The sequence below is a fragment of the Ochotona curzoniae genome, unplaced genomic scaffold (assembly GCF_017591425.1).
Source record: "Ochotona curzoniae isolate NIBS_2020 unplaced genomic scaffold, NIBS_Ocur_1.0 patch216, whole genome shotgun sequence".
NCBI lineage: Eukaryota > Metazoa > Chordata > Mammalia > Lagomorpha > Ochotonidae > Ochotona > Ochotona curzoniae.
In genome coordinates this window covers 809332-824021 of record NW_024466769.1, presented here as the reverse complement: position 1 = coordinate 824021, position 14690 = coordinate 809332, and the positions used below count along the sequence as shown (strand labels likewise).

The 14690-nt window shown below is 52.0% G+C and overlaps 1 protein-coding gene across 1 annotated transcript; it reads right to left on the bottom strand.

The window, feature by feature from the left end:
• Positions 1-163: 163 nt before the first annotated feature.
• Positions 164-6945, bottom strand: LOC121166746 (wiskott-Aldrich syndrome protein). Its single transcript, XM_040996020.1, has 12 exons — positions 6762-6945; positions 6340-6480; positions 4571-4657; positions 4365-4467; positions 4230-4271; positions 4095-4148; positions 3687-3861; positions 2714-2756; positions 2388-2541; positions 1806-2209; positions 1500-1614; positions 164-398 (listed from the first exon to the last, which is right to left on the bottom strand). The coding sequence occupies exons 1-12, from the start codon at positions 6891-6893 to the stop codon at positions 343-345; spliced, it is 1506 nt and encodes a 501-aa protein (XP_040851954.1). The 5' UTR covers positions 6894-6945; the 3' UTR covers positions 164-342.
• Positions 6946-14690: the final 7745 nt, after the last annotated feature.

Genomic DNA, 14690 nt, shown 5'->3' with positions numbered 1-14690 from the left:
CTTTCCAGGAACATATGAAGGCTGGCAATGCAGAGGAATGCTCTCTCTCTCTCTTCCCACAAACACAGGATGGAAAGCAGAAGCATTTCTCTCTCTCCCATCTTTCCCATCCCATCCCCCACCACCCTAAACATGGCCCACAGGGATCTGTGATCTCCACATCTTTTAAATAAACTTTAATAATAAAAAGATCCTTGGTATTGGGACAGTGAGTACGAGGACAAGCAAGGGATAACAGCATGTGAAGGGTTGGTGGGGAAGCAATCGGATGTGAGGTCCTGGACTGTAGAGTCTGGGCCAGCGGGCTGGGGCAGTAGACAGCAGAGAAGCAGGGGCAGCAACTCAGTCATCCCATTCATCGTCTTCATCCTCATCACCTGCTTGGTCCTCCCCTTCATCTAAAGGGAGACAAAGATTCAGAAAGTTCTCTGGTTGGAGTTGAAATTAAGACAGCATTATCAAAAATGGTTAGTCTGGGGATGGCATTATAGGGCCCAAGTTGTGGCACAGCGGGTTAAGCTACCACCTGTGACGCTGGCATCCCTTAAGGACAATGGCTTGAGTCCTAGCTATTCTATTTTTTTTCCCTCAAGATGTATTTGTTTAAAACTCAGCGTTACAGAGAGAAGCAGAGATGGAGAGGGAGAGAGAGATCTTTTATCCACTGGTTCACCTCCCCCAAAGTGGCCACAATGATGAGGGCTGAGCCAGGCTAAATGCAAGAGCCAAGAGCTTCATCCAGGTGTCCCACACAGGTAGCAGAGGCCCAAACACTTAGGCCTTGTTGTACTGCTTTTGCTAGGCCATTAGCAAGGAATGGGAATTGGAGTAGCTGGGACACAAACCGGCACCCATGGGGGATGCTGGCACTCTAGGCAGCCACTTTACCCACTATACTATAGTGACAGCTCCAGCTGTTCTGCTTCTGATCTAGCTCCCTGCTGACGTGCCTATGAAGGCAGCAGAAAATGGCCTGAGTACACAGGCTCCTGTCACCCAAAAGATAAGGCTTGTTTGTAATGCTATCACATAACTGATTTGCATTAAACTTGTGGATACATTTTCTGTTATTGTCAAAGTTGGACTTAATTGTATTATTGTCTCATGATAGGTTGAAATTACTATTATCTTTATAGAATGTGTGAAGATAATATTGTTCACACATTAAGAGGTTAATGTTAGAATTATTGCAAAAAGATGAAATCAGCTATACTTCATTATGAATTCATGTAAAGCTGTTAGTACAGGAAGTTAAAGTTAATACTAGTATCAAAGATGGGGTTCTTTAAAATATTATGGTTACATAGTGGGCTGAAGTCAATAGGACTGAATAAGTTCTATCAAGATAAGTTCTATCATGGTCATTTACTATGTCAATGTTAACATTAACTGAGCTAACACTCCTAAAGATGCTGTTATTAATGAAAACAGCTAATGTCTCGATTGATATGGTCTGCTGGGGATGTTTGATGGCCAAGGTTAGGCCAGAACAGGCTCACCTGAGGAGTGGATGGCCTTGCTTCTTTTCTGCATCACATGCATCAAGGCACCCACCAGTCCCTCGGCGGACTGTGGTGGTGGTTGCAGGGCTGAGCTCTCTTGGACCCCAGGAGTCTGCAGTGAGGAAGGATCAGAACTTCTCAGCCCCTTCGTCATAGTTTTTCCTCCCATACACCAATCCTCTTCAAGGCTCTCCACCCATCTGCTAACCTTAGCATTCAATCCCCGAAGTCTGGCACCCACATCAGTCTTGGTCCACCAGTATCCTCCCAGACCCCCTAATTCTTCATTGTGCAAGTCCTCACCTTGTTGAGCTGAATTCCCTGCCGGATTTGATCCAGAAGTGCCCCCCGACCGCCTCCAGAGGCCACGTTGCCCCCAGACAATGGAGCAGGAGGAGGTGGAGGAGGCACTGGTCCATCCCCAGAGCTGGGTGGTGGTGGTGGTGGTGGAGGGGGTGGAGGAGGTGGAGCTGGTGGTCCCCCAGCTCCAGGCGGTGGAGGGGGTGGTGGTCCAGAACGGCCAGTAGTTGGAGGGGGTGGTGGTGGAGGGCCCCCTCGACCTGGGGGTGGGGGTCCCCGTGGTGTGGGTGGGGGTGGAGCACCCCCTAAAGGCACAGGGGGTAGTGGACCAATACGGCCCTTGTTGCTACCCACAAGTGGGGGTCTGGGAGGCTGGTTTCCTCCTCTGGATGGTGGTGGGGGTGGCTCTGTGGGGGTGGGAGAAATAACACACAGCTGTCATTATTATTGTGTTCTTGCAAATACAATTCTGCTCATCTGTAAAATGGGTCTGCCACCCCACCTCCACTGACTGATGAACTCCCTCATGAACTCCTTCACAGCCACCAAGGCTGAAGAAGAAGGCTGGGTAGAGAGGGGTCTCACCCTGGCGCCTCATCTCCTGTCTCACAGCCTCCAGCCCTCCCTGGTTCTCGATGAAGTCATAGATCAGTTTGGATGTCTCTGCATCGGTGAGCTGAGCCTCACTGATTCCCGCCCTGGAGAACAGGCTCCGCAGATCAGGGTCGAGATTGTTCACCTGTCCCGGAGGTGGGCAGGACAGAGGAAGAAGGTGTGGAGGGAAGGGATAGGACTGTCACAGGTGCCATGTTGGCCAGGGTGTGGGAAGCAGTGGGGCTGGCTAAGGGCTCTCAGTGAGCTCTATGAAAAGGCAGGTGAGCGGGATCCAGGGACACTTGGGAATTACTCACGTCAAATCCATGCTGAGGGTCCCACCCCACATGGCTGACATGTCTGGAGGAGGTGAGGAGAGGACAATGAGCCCCTCTGTCCTCCCTTCCCAGGGAACCCTCGTGCCCCCTCCTCCTTGGACATCTCCAGAGAGGCCAGGACGCATGCCTGAGTCTGAATGGCTGAGTGAGGTAAGCAGTGGAGTGGGGAAGTGGTCCGTGGGTGGGGACACACATCTTCCCCTCCTTCCATCCTCTCCACACTCAATCACTTGCTCACCTGTCCATTCCCATCCATCCTGATGGCTACACACATCTGCCCTCTGCCATCAGCCCACACCTGAGCCACGCCTACCATTCATCCATCTGCCCACCAATCTGAACTCACACACAGTTGTCTAGGCACCCAGCCATCCACAAGTCTGTCCCTGCTTTTCCTCCTGCCACTCATTTTTGTACCCATTTAGCCACATACTTCTGTTCACTTACCCACTAAACTGCCCATTCATCCACATATTCAACTACCTTGACCCACCTTGCTGGTGAACCAATCAACCTGCTTATCAGTCTGTCCCCATACTCATTCACTCAGCCATCCTACCCACCAACCTTCACTGAACTGATTAAGCCATCCATTCAACCACTCATTCATTCATTCATTCATTCATTCATTCATTCATTCATTCATTCATATCTTCATCCTCCTACCTTTGCACTCACTATCTCATTTACCATCTACCTTGTCCACCAGCCTACAAGGTTTGGAACTTGGGTAAGGTCAGAGAGGTGGTTGGGCTATAACACTTACAGAGGCAGCATGACCCTGAGGGCAGTTGCCTCCTTGAATTTTCCATGCTGTGCACCTCGTTTACCTCAGTATAGTCCCTTCCTTGAACCCATTTGACAATTCTTCCCTCCACCTAGCTTTTCACCTGTTCATAAGTGCCCTATCCACCCCTGGGAGTCTGTGGGACCACTGGGGAGAGGCACTTACTTGAATCCACTGGGTGCACCAATATCAGCTTTGCTGATCTTCTTCTTCCCAGAACGTTTCTTATCAGCTGGGCTAGCACTAGGTGCTGGGAGCCCACGATACCGTGAATTCGTGATGTCAGGATTCTGGATGTCCACTGTCACCAGCCCCACAGACACGGGGCCACCTGGTGGGCCTATGCAGAAAATAGGGTGATGTGACTAGACCACTGACCCACTTATCTAACAAACAAAGGGGCAGGAAGCAAGAGAACTGTTGGGAGAGGGAGAGAGAAAAATAATGATCGTGAAGGGAATGAGCGAGGGGCCCAAGTGGGGTCAATGGAGAGAAATGAGTAGATCCTTTTTGCACCTACTCTTCCACCAAGTTCCCACCACTCAAAGATAACAAAGAAGAATCAGCACTCACCCCCTTGGTCTCCACCTGGGTGTGAGGGCAAGGGTGGGAGTCCCCCTTTTCTTTCTGGGTAGATGGAAAGAGCAGGGGCTTGCCACAGGTTCCTGGGCAAGCCCTCTTCATCCCTACATGTTCTAGAAAACTCACCCTCTGTGACTGGTGCTGGTGGTGGTGGTAGCTGGCGTCTGTCTGTAGAAAGGGGTCAATGGGGAGTCAAACCATGGAGGGGAATGCAAAGTGTGGGAAACCTCAAAAGCCTCACCTCCCTCAAGGTCTCCTCACCTCCACTTTTCCTCTGATTCCTTTTCTGGATCTTTTCCTGCACCAGGGCCCGAAAGGCCTGGGCCTCGCCCTCATCGGCAAAGTTCAGGCCCGCTTGGCAGTCCTGCACATGCCTCAGGGTCAGCAGCCTTCTAGGCTCCCTTCTCCCACAATTCCCACCTCCTCCCCATGCCCCCTTGTTTTATAGGGCTTGGTTGATTACTTACATCTCCAGCAAAAGTGTGGAAGAAGGGAGTGGGAGTGGAGTAGACCAGTTGTGAGTACAGCTCCTGTTCCCAGAGCAGCCGGCCAGCCTGGAAAGGTGCAGGGAGGTGATGGAGGCACACCAGCACCGAGGTACCCTCTAGCTGGGTGACAGGCTGTTGTTATCTGGGCAGGGGCCATGCTGTCTAGGCTTGGGGCTCGGGAGTCTGATTCAGGAGACTTGCTATCAGCATCAGAGATTTGAGGGTCCAGGTGTCAGAATCAGAAGGTTAATAAAGAACCTGAGTACCAGACTCCACTTTGGATGTGAAGGTGCTTTAGATGTGGTGTTCAGGGCTCGACATGTGGGACTGGGTCTAGGTTTGGAAAATGTAGGAATCCAGACCCAGGAAACAGATTCATACAAAGCCTTGATCCAAATCCTGGGCTGCCCTGGCTCTGTGGCAGGTTGGACTTGGGCGGTAGGGTTGAAACTTGAGTTTCCTGACATATACACTTGGCATGTAGGGGAGGACTTCAGCCAAAATATCTGCAATTGGGGGTCCATGAAGCTGACTTAGACCTGTGGAGTTTGGTCAATAGTTGATGGCCTTGGCATCTGGAAGTGATGTCAGGATCACCTTTATGAGTTTAGAGCTTAAGCCTGGAAAGCCTGGGAATTATTTCCTTATTTGTTTGAGTAGTTTATGACATTTTAAAAACATTTATTTACTGGGCCCGGTGGCGTGGCCTAGCAGCTAGAGTCCTCGCCTTGCACACCAGGATCCCATATGGGTGCCGGTTCTAATCCCGGCAGCTCCACTTCCATCCAGCTCCCTGCTTGTGGCCTGGGAAAGCAGTCGAGAACGGCCCAAAGCCTTGGGACCCTGCACCCGTGTGGGAGACCCAGAAGAAGTTCCTGGATCCTGGCTTTGGATCGGCATAGCATCGGCCGTTGTGCTCACTTGGGGAGTGAATCATCGGATGGAAGATCTTCCTCTCTGTCTCTCCTCCTCTCTGTATATCTGACTTTCCAATAAATAAATAAGTCTTAAAAAAAAACCCATTTATTTACTTTTATTGGAAAGTCAGAGTTACACAAAGAAATAGAAACAGAAAGATCTTGTATCCACTGGTTCATTCCCCAAATGGCCGAAGCCAAGAATTTCTTCTGGGTCTCCCATGTGGGTGCAGGGGCCCAATGACTTGGACCATCCTCCACTGCTTTCTCAGGCCATTAACAGGGATTTGGGTTGGAAATAGAACAACCGGGAGTAGAACCAGCATCCATATGGGATTCTGACACTGCAGATGGAGGCTTGTATTGATGGGCTACCCTGCCAGCATCTGTTTGAGTAGTTTTAAGGTGGACCTTCTGCGGTTCATACTGTGGGCTTAAGAAGACTGATTTGGAATTTGAGAAGTTCAAGACTCAATGGACTCTTCAGGTCTGGGGTCTATGTAGCAGGCTTATTACTTAGGTGCTGAGCAAACAGCTGGGGCTCAGGAGTTTTGATGGGGGACTGCTGAGATGCAGCATGCTGAGCTCTGAATAGATGAGAGGCTTAGGCATAAACACAGTGCTCGGTTAGTTGAGTTGGGAGACCCAAGTGGGCCTGGGAAGTGGCTTAATATTTGAAATGAGAGTTAGAAAGCAACACAGGCTTTGAGATCTGGGTGAGTCCTGGTTCTCGGGATCAAGGGTTTGTTTGCCGGCTGCTCCAAGGGCTCAGAGTTCATCACGGAGATCTGGCTTTGCAGACAGGGAAGTGCTGTGAGGGGCGGGGCTCACCTGAAGGCCATAAAGGCGGATGAAGTAGGACTTCTGCGGGTTGTCCTTCACGAAGCACACAGCCCCACAATGCTCCTTAGTCCAGTGCTCAGCTCCAGGGGGCAGCGCTAGGTACAGCTGAACAACTGCAGTGGCCAGCGTCTGCCAGGGAGAGCAGGGCAGCCTGGTCAGGGCCAGCCGGAGGGTCCTGGAGAGCCATACCTGGCCCTTCCGGGCCTGTGGCTGTCATGGAGGAGACATCGAGCTCTTCCTGGGATGGGCGAACAACCACAGGGGGCTTCTAGGACGGGAGATATGGGAGAGGGAGAGAAGGCAGGGAAGATGGAGAAAGAGAGAGGAGGGCTGGAGAGGCTGAGGAGCCAAGAGGGAGAGGAGGAGGCAGAGGACGGGAGGCAGGGAGCGCCAGGGGATCCCCAGCTCACCCAGCACTTGCGTCCCAGCATCTCGAAGAGTCGCTGGTTTTCATGGTCCTGAAGGAGGCTGGAGGGAATGTTCTGCTTTGGCTCAGGTCCTCCCCGAACCCCGGGCCTGCCTCCTGCAGGGCCCGCACTCATGGTGCCTTCTGTCTTTGTTCTCTCGGCTGGGCTCAGGGTGCAGGGTAAGAAGAACTTCCGCAGTGAGCAAAGGAACAGGAAGTGCAGAAAACCACAAGGGTTAAACAAGTCCTGCTGGGGCCCCCCCACGGGGCCTGGGCTCCTCCTCCCAGAAGGCCCTCACATCTTGGGGTCCTCCATTTTACTAGTCAGAACCATCTGTTTTGCTAGCTCGGGTACCTCTCCTACGGTCTCATTCTCTGGCGCCCACCTGTCTCTGACTAGCTCAGGCCTTCCTCCCTCTGGCTGGCAGAAAGAGCCGAGCCATCTGCAGCACCTCTGCGGGGCTGGCTGGGGCGAGGAGGAACCACGGGACTGGGAGGCCTTTCTCTACCCCAAGGCACCAGAGAGGCCGGGCCCAAACCCAGGCCCCTGGTCCTGCTGGGCAGCGCCTTCAGCACCTTTCCTGTTCATTCCAGTGCCAGCCCTAGTCTCAACCATAGACCTTGCATGCCCCTGGCTCACTTCTCTCACCCTCACCTCCTGGAGCTCCTAGTGTACTTCCCGCCACTCAGCCTTTTTACTTTTGTTTTTGTTTGGCTTATTTTATTTGTTTGAAAGACAGAGTGACACAGAGAGAAGGAGAGACTCATACAGAGAGATCTTCTATCCCCTGGTTCTCTCCTCAAAGAGCCAGAGCTGGGCCAGGCCAAGGCCAGGAGGCTTAAACTTCACCTGGATCTCGCTGGTGGATGCAGTGGTCCAAGCGCTTAAACCATCTTCTACTGCCTTCCTAGGTGTATTAGCAGGGAGACTGAAAGGAAATGTAGCACCCGGGACTCAAACTGGAGTTCATATGGGATGCCAATATTACAGGTGGTGGCCCAATCACACCGTGTCACAGAGCCAGCCTCTTGGCTCTTTGTTAAAAGAAAGGAACTTTACAGCATATACAAATGCCTGAACATCTTATTTAGTATTTGTTGCCTTTTAAGCTTCAAAAATGTATGTCTTTGAAAGGTAGACAGAGAACTTGCATCTTCTGGCTCATTCACCAGATGCCTTCAGAGTTGGAGTTAGGTTAGGCTGAAGCATGGAGCCAGGAACTCAGTGTGGGTTGCCCACAGAGGCAGGAGGACCCCAGCACCTGAGCCATCATCTGGTGTGCCCCAAAGTGCACATCCGCAGGAAACTGGTATCGGAAACAGAGCCAGGGCTTGAACTGGGCACTCTAATATGGAATGTGTGTGTCCCAAGCTACATCTTAACTGCCAGACGGAATGCCTGTCCTGAACCTTTAAAAAAAAAAAAGATTTTATTTATTTTTATTTTGAAAGTCAGATATACAGAGAGGAACAGGGATAGAGAGGAAGATCTTCTGTTTGTCGATTCACTCTCCAGGCGGCCGCAATGGCCAGAGCTGAGCTGATCTGAAGCCAGGAAACTGTTCCAGGTCTTCTACATGGGTGCAGGGTCCCAAGGCTTTGGACCGTCCTCAACTGCTTTCCCAGGCCACAAGTAGGGAGCTGGATGGAAAGTGGAGCAGCCGGGATTAGAACCAGCACCCACATGGGATTCTGGCCGTGTGCAAGGCAAGGACTTTAGCCACTAGGCTACTGTGCTGGGCCCCTGAACGGGCCCTGGTTTGCTTTACTTTGAATCCACTTCCTTGCTAATGCACCAGCTGCTTTCCCAGGTGCATTAGCAAGGAAGTGGATTCAAAGTAAAGCAACCAGGACTCAAACTGGTGCTGGCCACTGCCCCTGAACTTTCTAAGATTTAAGATTTTTGAGATTTATTTTCTATTTATTTGGAGGGCAGATTTATAGAGATAGCAGAGAGCGAGAGTCAGGGAGTGTCTTCCATCTGCTGATCTGCTGGTTTACTCCTCAAATGGTCACAGTGACTAGAGCTGAGCTGATCCAAAGCCAGAATCAGGAGCTTTTTCTCCCAAGTCTCCCACAGGGGTGCCTAGAGCCAAGGATTTAAGCCATCCTCTGCTTCATTCCCAGGCCACTATCCTGGAGCTGGATTAGACAGAATGCAGGTGAAACTCAAAACTGGTGCCTATATGAGATGTTGGTATCTCAGCCGGAGGCTTAACCTACTATGCCTAAGCATCAGCCCACAGGTTGGGTACTCAGTGCATGCACTCTGCTCCAGCCCGCCTTCCCTATTGTTCCTGTTAGCTGTTAGAACAGCAGCTGTCTGTTCATTACCACTGCTGTACAGTGTTCTATAGCATGTACTCGTCATTTGTTTATCCACGGTCTCATGGTTACAGATGGTTGGCCTGTGTTTGCTCTTGTGGTCGAGCGCAAGGCCACCCGGTGTTCACTCAGAGTCTGCTTGCAAACTGTCAGAAGGCAGAACTGGAGGCTTGGGAGGTTTGCATATCTCAAACTTTCCCAAATAATGCCAGACTGCTTCGCCACCTGAGTGCTAGCTCAGTCACCATGCCTGCTGGTGCCTTTTTGCCCACCCATGAAGCAGGCCATTTGGGGGGTACTGAAGTCTCAGGGTGCAGGGTAGTTGTTTTGATGCTTAGGAGGCCAGGGGAGTAACTGACATTACTGGGCTCGCTACAGGCAATATCCGCGGGGAGTGGGGAGAGCCTGCCAATCCTGGGACACCCCTGGGGCATTCCTCACCAACAGGTCCAAAGTCACTTTCCTAACCTGGGACCCAAAGCCCCATCTTATAATGCTGTGGCAGTCTGCATCCATCCTGTTCCCTCATGACTCCGTTTATGGCAGCCTCAACTCACTGAGCTTGTAAGGTACTTCCAAACTTTGTGGAAAACTTGGATTAACAGCTAAGTTCATTTGGTGGGGGAAAAAAAGGAATAAAAAAAATCCATATATATGAGGAAGGTTTCCAAAAAAAGGATTATGGCAGGGAGCCAGTGCAATGACCCAATAGACTAATCCTGCAATTTCAAGCAGGAGCATATTGGGTACAAGTTCCTGTCGCAGCTGCTCCCCTTCTGATCCAACTCCCTGCTTATACCTGGGAAAGCAGCAGAGGCTGTTTCCTGCACCCATGTAGAAGATCTGGAAGAAGCTCATGGCACAGCTCTGGCAGTTGTGGCCATCTGGGCAGTGAACCAGTAAATGCAAGATCTTTCCATCTGTAAATCTGGTTTCCCAATAATAATAATTATCTTAAAAAAGGCTTATGAAGATCATAATATGAAAAACTACACTGAGAAACTGACACTGGTTGACTCCAAAAATAGCAAAAACAGCCAGGGCTGCACCAGGCTAAGCCAGGAGCCAGGAGCCAGACCCTGGTCTTCCATGTGGGTGAACAGGGGTCCAAGTACTTGAGCCATCACCGGCTGCCTTCGCAGGCACACTGGCAGGGAGCGGGATCACAGGGGAGCAGCACTGACATGAAGAAGCTCCAATGCGGGATGCTGACATTCCAGGCCACAACTTCACCCGCGGTGACACCACATCCACCTCTCTTTCACATGTCGCCATCCACCGCATCTGCCCCTTTTTCACATGTCGCCCTCAGCCCTTGCTTTGCTGCCCTGGATGTCAGCGCATGCTGGGTGACAGCCTCAAAGGAAATCTGGGCTCCAGGTCCTTCAGACAGACTGAAACCCAGACCAGAAACCTCAGCCAGGTTTACTGGCTGCTCCCAGCAGGGGCAGGTCTGATGGCAGGCAGTGTGCGATGGCCAGAACCTGGACATCTACCCAACTGTGGAGTGAAGCAGCGGGCACCGGGAGCCAGGCTACACCCACTGATGCCCACCTCGTGGTCCAGAGAACAGACCTGCCCAAGTCCCCAGGGCTCCCCAGATGCAGAATCACTTGCAGCCCTCGGTCATTCAGTGTGCGTTCACACCACTGACCCCAGTAAGTGTGTGACCCCAGGTGAATGACCCCAGTAGGTGTGTGACCCCAGTAGGTGAGTGACCCCAGGTGAGTGACCCCAGTAGGTGTGTGACCCCAGGTGAGTGACCCCAGTAGGTGTGTGACCGCAGTAGGTGAGTGACCCCAGGTGTGTGGCCCCAGGTGAGTGACCCCCGTAGGGTTGTGACCCCATGTGTGTGTGATCCCCGCAGGGTTGTGACCCCAGCTGTGTGACCCCAACTGTGTGACCACAAGTGTGTGACCCCAGGTGAGTGGCCCCAGCAGGTGTGTAACCCCAGGTGAGTGACCCCACGGCCACCGTGTGCACTGGACCACGAGGGCACGGGGGAGGAACGCAGCCATGCAACCGTCCACCCGGAAGCATCCACCTGCGGAGGACGGCCACCTTGGAATGTACCAGCACGTAGGGGAGAGCGAGAAGGAACAGGCGGGACACAGCCTCGTCCCGCCCCGAGAGGCTCCCGCCCGCCCCGAGCCCCACGTCCGTCCTGGTGGATGAGAACAGACGCGGGCGGTCCCGGATCTCCGGCAGGGCCGCGGTGCCTCTCCGACCCGCCGTGTCGCCCTGTCCCCCACCCGACACCTCCGTGCTGCTCCGGCCCTCGGCGAACTTGACGAGCCATTGGCTGGGAGCAGGAACTTCCTGGGCTCCGATTGGTCGGTTGCCAATTCTGGACCAAGGGGTGCTCCGTAGCGTCCGGCCGCCGGCGGAACACAGCCCCGCCCCCGCCCGTGCGCGCTACATTCCGATTGGACAGTGCGCTGGGGGCATGCGCATTGAGGCTGGGGTGGGCGGCGCCGTGGTCTTGGTTTCAGGGGCACAACAGGAAAGTTCGTTCTTAAAGGGGCAGCACCTGTAAAGTTTTGTGGGGACTGTGAACTTCTGCACCGTGTTGGCTCCTCCCCTGTAAATGTGGGAACTAACCCACAGGGTTTTCCTGCCTTAGGTCAGTGAATCTGAAGTTTACTATTTTCTGGTTCTCGGAACAGAGAGTTGCGTTGAGCTTGCGTCGCATGGGCACCGTGCGTTTGGAGTTCTCCTGGCGGGACGGGAAAAAGTCAGCGAGCAGCCGGAGTGCGGCTCACTTGCGCTGTAGCAGTTAGAAAATCAGTTCTGACAGAAAGGCTGCAGGTTTGTTAGCAGTCATAAGCCCCATCCGGCAGAGCACGTTTAGAGTAGGAACGCGTTTTGTGGTTCTCTGTGCCTAGCGATTGACCACATGCCATGTCATCCACCCCGTAGGTGATATAGACGAATGATTTGAAATTCTCCAGGTTTACATTCCTCGTTGTGTTTAAATTAAATAGGGGGATGTGTTATGTGCATTCCAAAAGTGCATTCGCATATGCATTATTACCTAAAGGCAGCCACTGATCTTGTGTTATGATGGCCACATGCAAGAACTTTATACAGAGCTGTAGGTGTGCTGCGTGACCAATCCCTAGAAAGTACACCTGGGTAAAGAACAGAGGCTGAAAACACAGCTGGCAAGGGCGGAATGAGCCCGAGTGGGAGCTAAGGTGGGACTGGGGAAGCTCAGAGAAGCAGAAGGCAAATGTGGGGAGAGCAGGGATGGAGCCATCATGAACTGACAGTGGAGGTGTGAATGGTATGCCCTTTCAGGGGGTCTCAAGTGGAGTTGAGCTCTACCACTGGCAATGGAGCCAAGACAATCATTGCAGAAAAGTGGCCAGATGCATGGCTGAATTGTGTTTGTGTTTTAGTGTTCTGTGGAAGGTAGAATTTGTAAACAAAACAATGTAGATTTAGCTGAGCAGATGTGTAGATATAGCTATAGATATAAATGTTCTGGACTGACATGTGGTAAGCCAAGACTCCAGTCGCCTCGCCAGCGCCCATATGTGAGCAATGTCCTGGCTATTCCACTTCTGATACAGTTCCTAAAATGTCCTGGAAAAGCAGCAGAGGATGTCACAACTCCCTGCACACTTGTGGGAGACCTGGAAAAATTTCCTGACTCCTGGCTTGGGAGCAGCCCAACTCTGGCCAATGCAGCCATTTGGGGAGTAAACCAGTGGATCAAAGATCTCTGTTTCTCATTCTCTCTGTAAATCTGTCTTTTCAGGCATGTTACAGTAGCCTAGCAGCTAAAGTCCTCACCTTGCATGGGCCAGGATCCCGTATGTGCGCTGGTTCTAACCCTGGAAGCTCCACTTCCCATCCAGCTCCCTGCTGTAGCCTGGGAAAGCAGTCGAGGACAGCCCAAAACCTTGGGACCCTGCACCCACATAAGAGACTTGGAAGAGGCTCCAGGCTTTGGATCAGCACAACTCTGGCTGTTGTGGTTTCTTGGGGAGTGAATCAATGGATGGAAGCTCTTCCTTTCTGTCTCTCCTCCTCTTTGTATATCTGACTTTGTATAAAATAAATCTTAAAAAAAAAAACTCTGCCTTTCAAATAAAATATACATATATGCAATTATACATCTCTGTATATGTATTTATATTTAAATGACAGAGGGAGAGAACAGCTTCCATCATCTGGTTTACTCCTCCAGTCGCCACAGCAGCCTGGGCACTGGTTAGGCTGGACCACAGCTTGGCCCGGAACCTGGAACTCCCTGTAGGTTTGCCACATGGGCACCGGGGTCCCAAGCGCTTGTCTCGGCTGCTGTCTCAGGCTTGATGGCAGGAGCTGAGGTGAAAGCCAGGCAGCCGGGTCTCAGAGATCTTCTCCAGTAGGGGTGCCTGTGTTCCAGGCTCCAAAGCATTCCCTTCAAGTGAAAAGCTGTTATTTCATACAGCGTAGGAAAGAGGTCGTAATTCACGGTCAGAATGAATCTTCAGCTGTGAGGGTTTGCCCCAGCAGGTGATACTCTGGCTGGGAAGCCCACAGCTGGTATGCGACAAAGGGCCTTGGATCCAGTCTAGGCTATTCAATCTGGCTCCCTGCTAAGGCTGACCCTGGGAGGAAACAAGTGATAACTTACAGTTCCTCCCACTCACGCTGTGTGAGTTCCTGGTTCCTGCCAGACCAGTGTGGGAATGTGGAGAGTGCAATAGTGGGTGGGAGCTCTATCTGTTTTCCTTAATTCTCTTGCTTTCAAATAAATATGCATTAAAGAATTAGCCATGTCACATGTACTATATAAAACAGCATGTGTTGGGTTCAATCCTGTGCATGGTTTGAGGTGTCTACTGTGCTGAGAGCATGCTCGCCAGGACAAGGGAGAAATTTAAGGTTCATGCTGGAGTGCATGAGGCTTTGGGGCTTTAAGGAAGGAAGGGGTGTATTTTTCATGTGAGATGGACATGGATTTGGAGGGCCAGACATGGCAAGAAATGGGCTGAATGTGGCTCCCTAGCCTTCGCAGGCTGAGGCTCTAACTCCCAGTTTGATGCTGCTAGGTTGCTGCTCAGGTCCCTGGAGAAGAACCGTCATGATAAGCTGAGATGCGACAGGAGGGAAGTGAGAGGCAAGGGAAGAGGTTGCATGAAGTGAGGCCATTTCTCCTTCTGTGGTTTGAAAAAGGTCCAGGTGCAGCAGTGGCTGCCAGCCGGGAACTCCACTGTGGGCTGTTGGGAACCAGGCTTGCAGCCTTATTTCCTCCTAGAAATGGGAGCTGTCCGCAGCTGACAGGAATGAGCAGTTAAATATACAGTGGGGTCCCCAAAGTGGTGTGGAGGGAGGCAGGTTTGGGGAGTCCTCCTGGAGCATGGGGGTTGGGGGAGGTTGTCAAGATTCATAAAGAGTTTGTGGGGAGGGTCTGGCGTGATGGTTCAGTGGCTAAATCCTCACATTGCAAGCACCAGGATCCCCTATGGGTGCCTGTTCTATCGAAGCTGCTTCACTTCCCGTCCACCTCCCTGCCTGTGGCCTGGAAAAACAGTAGAGGACGGCCCAAAGCCTTGGGACCCTGCACCCATGTGGGAGACGTGGAAGATGCTCCTGGCTTTGGATCGGCTTAGCT